General features: G+C 33.2%; 1 protein-coding gene across 1 annotated transcript in view; it reads left to right on the top strand.

The window, feature by feature from the left end:
* Positions 1 to 830: 830 nt before the first annotated feature.
* The window catches only part of LOC132061226 (CASP-like protein PIMP1), a 9,042-nt gene continuing 6,734 nt past the window's right edge, over positions 831 to 3,138 (top strand). Inside the window, exons 1-2 of the mRNA XM_059454078.1 lie at positions 831 to 994; positions 1,931 to 2,033. Of these exons, the coding sequence (XP_059310061.1) occupies positions 831 to 994; positions 1,931 to 2,033 (267 nt within the window). The remainder of the gene's footprint in view (positions 995 to 1,930; positions 2,034 to 3,138) is intronic.

Raw genomic sequence — 3,138 nt, 5'->3', positions numbered from 1 at the left:
ATCAAAATTTGTACGATATTTGACCTCGTATGGGTAGACTTTGCATATAAGCTGTTTAATATGATGAAAACAAAAGACAATTAAAAATGGAAAATAACGCACGTTACCTTTTTTATTTTTTTTTATTCTTTATATGAAGTATTAGTATTATCGGTAGCGTTTCCAAAAATACAATTAAAAAGATATAATAATAATAAGTGTGATAGCAACAACAAATGTATTATTTCTACACACATAAGATATTGGTCATATCACTAGTGCTATGCCAATTGGAAAAGACATGTAGACATTGGTTAAGACAAAGCTTAGTAGGCGTTTGGCTATACAAACCAAATATTTTTCACTTTATTTGGAATAATTAAGTTGAAGTTGAAGATGGAGTTGTGTTTGGTTATACTTTTTGAAAAGAATATATGGTTGTTTGAATGTACTGAAACTTTGAAATTGAAAAAAGTGAAGGAAAAAAATAAATAAATAAGGTTTTATGCGTTTTCCAAATTTCAAATACAATTTCAAGATGTATTTGAAATTTTTCAGGGCCAAATGCTGATTTTCAAATAAATTTAATGCATATCTTGGATTCTGGGGAGAGAGGAAACAATATTTTAGTGTGTACAAGTAGAACTTTGAACGATACAGATAATTTATTTCAAAAAGGGTTTGTAATAAATTTAAATCAGAGAACAGAGATAACGTGGAGGAATTATTCTCAATTCTAAAGTATACGTTTGACAATTTGATTTTTTATTCCCTCTGGAATAAGAAAGAAAGGGATATAAATGAAATGAAGGTTTAATAATTATGAGGTAGAGTAATTAAGGTGCAAGAAGATGGGAAGAATAACGATGTTCGCGATGAGATTCTTTGCATTGTCTTGCCTTGTGGGATCACTCGTTATCCTTCTTACTAGCTCTCATTTCACATCTTATGAGCGTTTTCTCTATTCAGACTATCAGGTTAATGATATTAAGTTTACCAATTTTCACGTTTATATGTAAGTTCTCTCTTTTTTATTTTAACTTTTCTTCCTTTTATTTGATTGAATGATCAAACAATGGGTTGTTTAACTTGAAGTCTATACATTTCGGTGTTAAACATCAAAAACTGAAATTGAAGTATGGTTAATTGACTATAACCTGTTCGGCCAAATTGTTGAAATCAGTTTATTTTGAGAAGTACTTAAAATACTGTATTTTAATCAAAAATTCTTTTTGAAACTTTGAAAGAGTAGCAGCTTGTGTTTAGTTAAATGATCATTGAGAAGTACTTTGTTTCAATAACAATGACTTTTAAGTGTCAAATTACGAAAAAACAGAAGTTTTAGCTTAATATGGTAAATATGAACTTTTTGATATGCGTAATCTTGCCCTAATATAATCAAAACAGTTATTTTTGGGAGATATTACATTTTTTAGCTTCTTCTACAAATTAAAAGCATTTCTTTTTCACAATAACGCCATAAGCTTGGCTAAACACTTTTATTTTCTAGAATATTTTTTTTTTTTAAAAAAATACGTTAACATTTATATTCAGAAGCTTAGCCAAACAGGTTACGAATGCGATAAAAAGTCATACTAGTATAAATAAAAGCTTTCAGGTTAAACTTGGCAGATTTTGATTGCAATCCAACTTCTCCACCGCTGATTATTAATTCCAGCCGCTAGTGCGCTTGTTTTCATGACTTTTTTATACGCCTTATAAATATTTTGAATTGTTAATTATTATGACTTATAGTACCTTTTACATATAAATTTTATTTTAAAAAATTTAAAGATTCCATATTCGAATTCACGGTCAAAATTAAAAGTTTTGGCTCTCGAAATCCGAAAGGTGCCACATAAATTGAAACAAAGGAAGTACTTCTCTATATTATAGGAAGCGTTTTTTACTCTGCCCATTAATTATGATATATAATTTATGGTAATTGCAGTTATATGCTTGTTAGTATTGGCGTGGGAATTGCATATAATCTCTTCCAAACTGCACTATCTCTAAGCATTGGAGTCAGTTTGCTGGATTTATTTGGTGACATGGTAAGTTAAACTAAGGTCATATTGAAGCTCCCCTTGTCATTTCTTGTGTTTAAGATTATATTGCTAATTGAAGCTCTCTATCCTCAATCTCAGTATATAAAATGTTTACCCCGAATTTAGGTAATCAATTGAATTTGTAAGTGAGTTATAGGATATGTGGATAAACTTTAATCTATTTTTGGTTTATGTGGAATGTATATATGGATTCGTGTGCAATGGTATGTGTATAGGAGTATATGTGTTAATAACTTGAATAAATACGTAAATATTGATGATTAAGCTAAGAATATATTGAATGAATAAACCCAACTCCACTAGTTCGGACCAGAAAATGAGAGAGAGAGAAAGCTTCAATGTATATATTTTCTATTACAATGTTATAGATCTCAAAAAGCCAACCCTTAAAAGTAGGAAGATGCCCCTTATTTATAGTTTTGCCTTATGGGCCTTGCATACAACATAAAATCCTTTTAGAATAAAGAAAACCCTAAAAGGATAAGGTTGGGCCGCATTTGGTCGACACCGTATGGCCGTCGGTACAATGTGACAGACGGTCTTGATGCGTGACAATTTTGTAATCGATTAACCGGACTAACGGCCACGATCAACTCGGTCACATGGAGAAACCGGACCAATGTACCACGATCAACTCGGCATTACAGAGAAACCGACAGCCGTGATGCAGAGTCGGGTCCGAGATACCGACTAAATGATTTGCTTCACTTTTCTCGATCAGCCCACCATGGTGCAATTCCACCAAATCAAGGAAATACTCGGTACTCATGCCTCGTCTCTTCTTATCCCCCCGTCCCCGATCTTGCATACATCCGTTCTTTACAAGCGTATGGGTCCCACACTTCCCCGGACCGTAGTTTTACCGATAATCGGAAGTGGATGAGTCACCAAACCGGCGGTTTCATAAGCTCATTCTTATCTTTTCATTTTTAAGGAACAGCTATGTCACGTCCCTTCTGCCATCAACCACGTGTCTCATCCCGAACGGCCAACTTCGATAATCGGCGTAATGCACGCCGTTTCAAATCACGTCTCATTAATTTTTTACATGGATCCCCCGGGTTCCCAACCCTGAACCACCCTTTCCCCC

Source organism: Lycium ferocissimum, chromosome 6, assembly GCF_029784015.1.
Source record: "Lycium ferocissimum isolate CSIRO_LF1 chromosome 6, AGI_CSIRO_Lferr_CH_V1, whole genome shotgun sequence".
Lineage (NCBI taxonomy): Eukaryota > Viridiplantae > Streptophyta > Magnoliopsida > Solanales > Solanaceae > Lycium > Lycium ferocissimum.
This window is presented reverse-complemented; position numbering and strand designations above follow the sequence as displayed.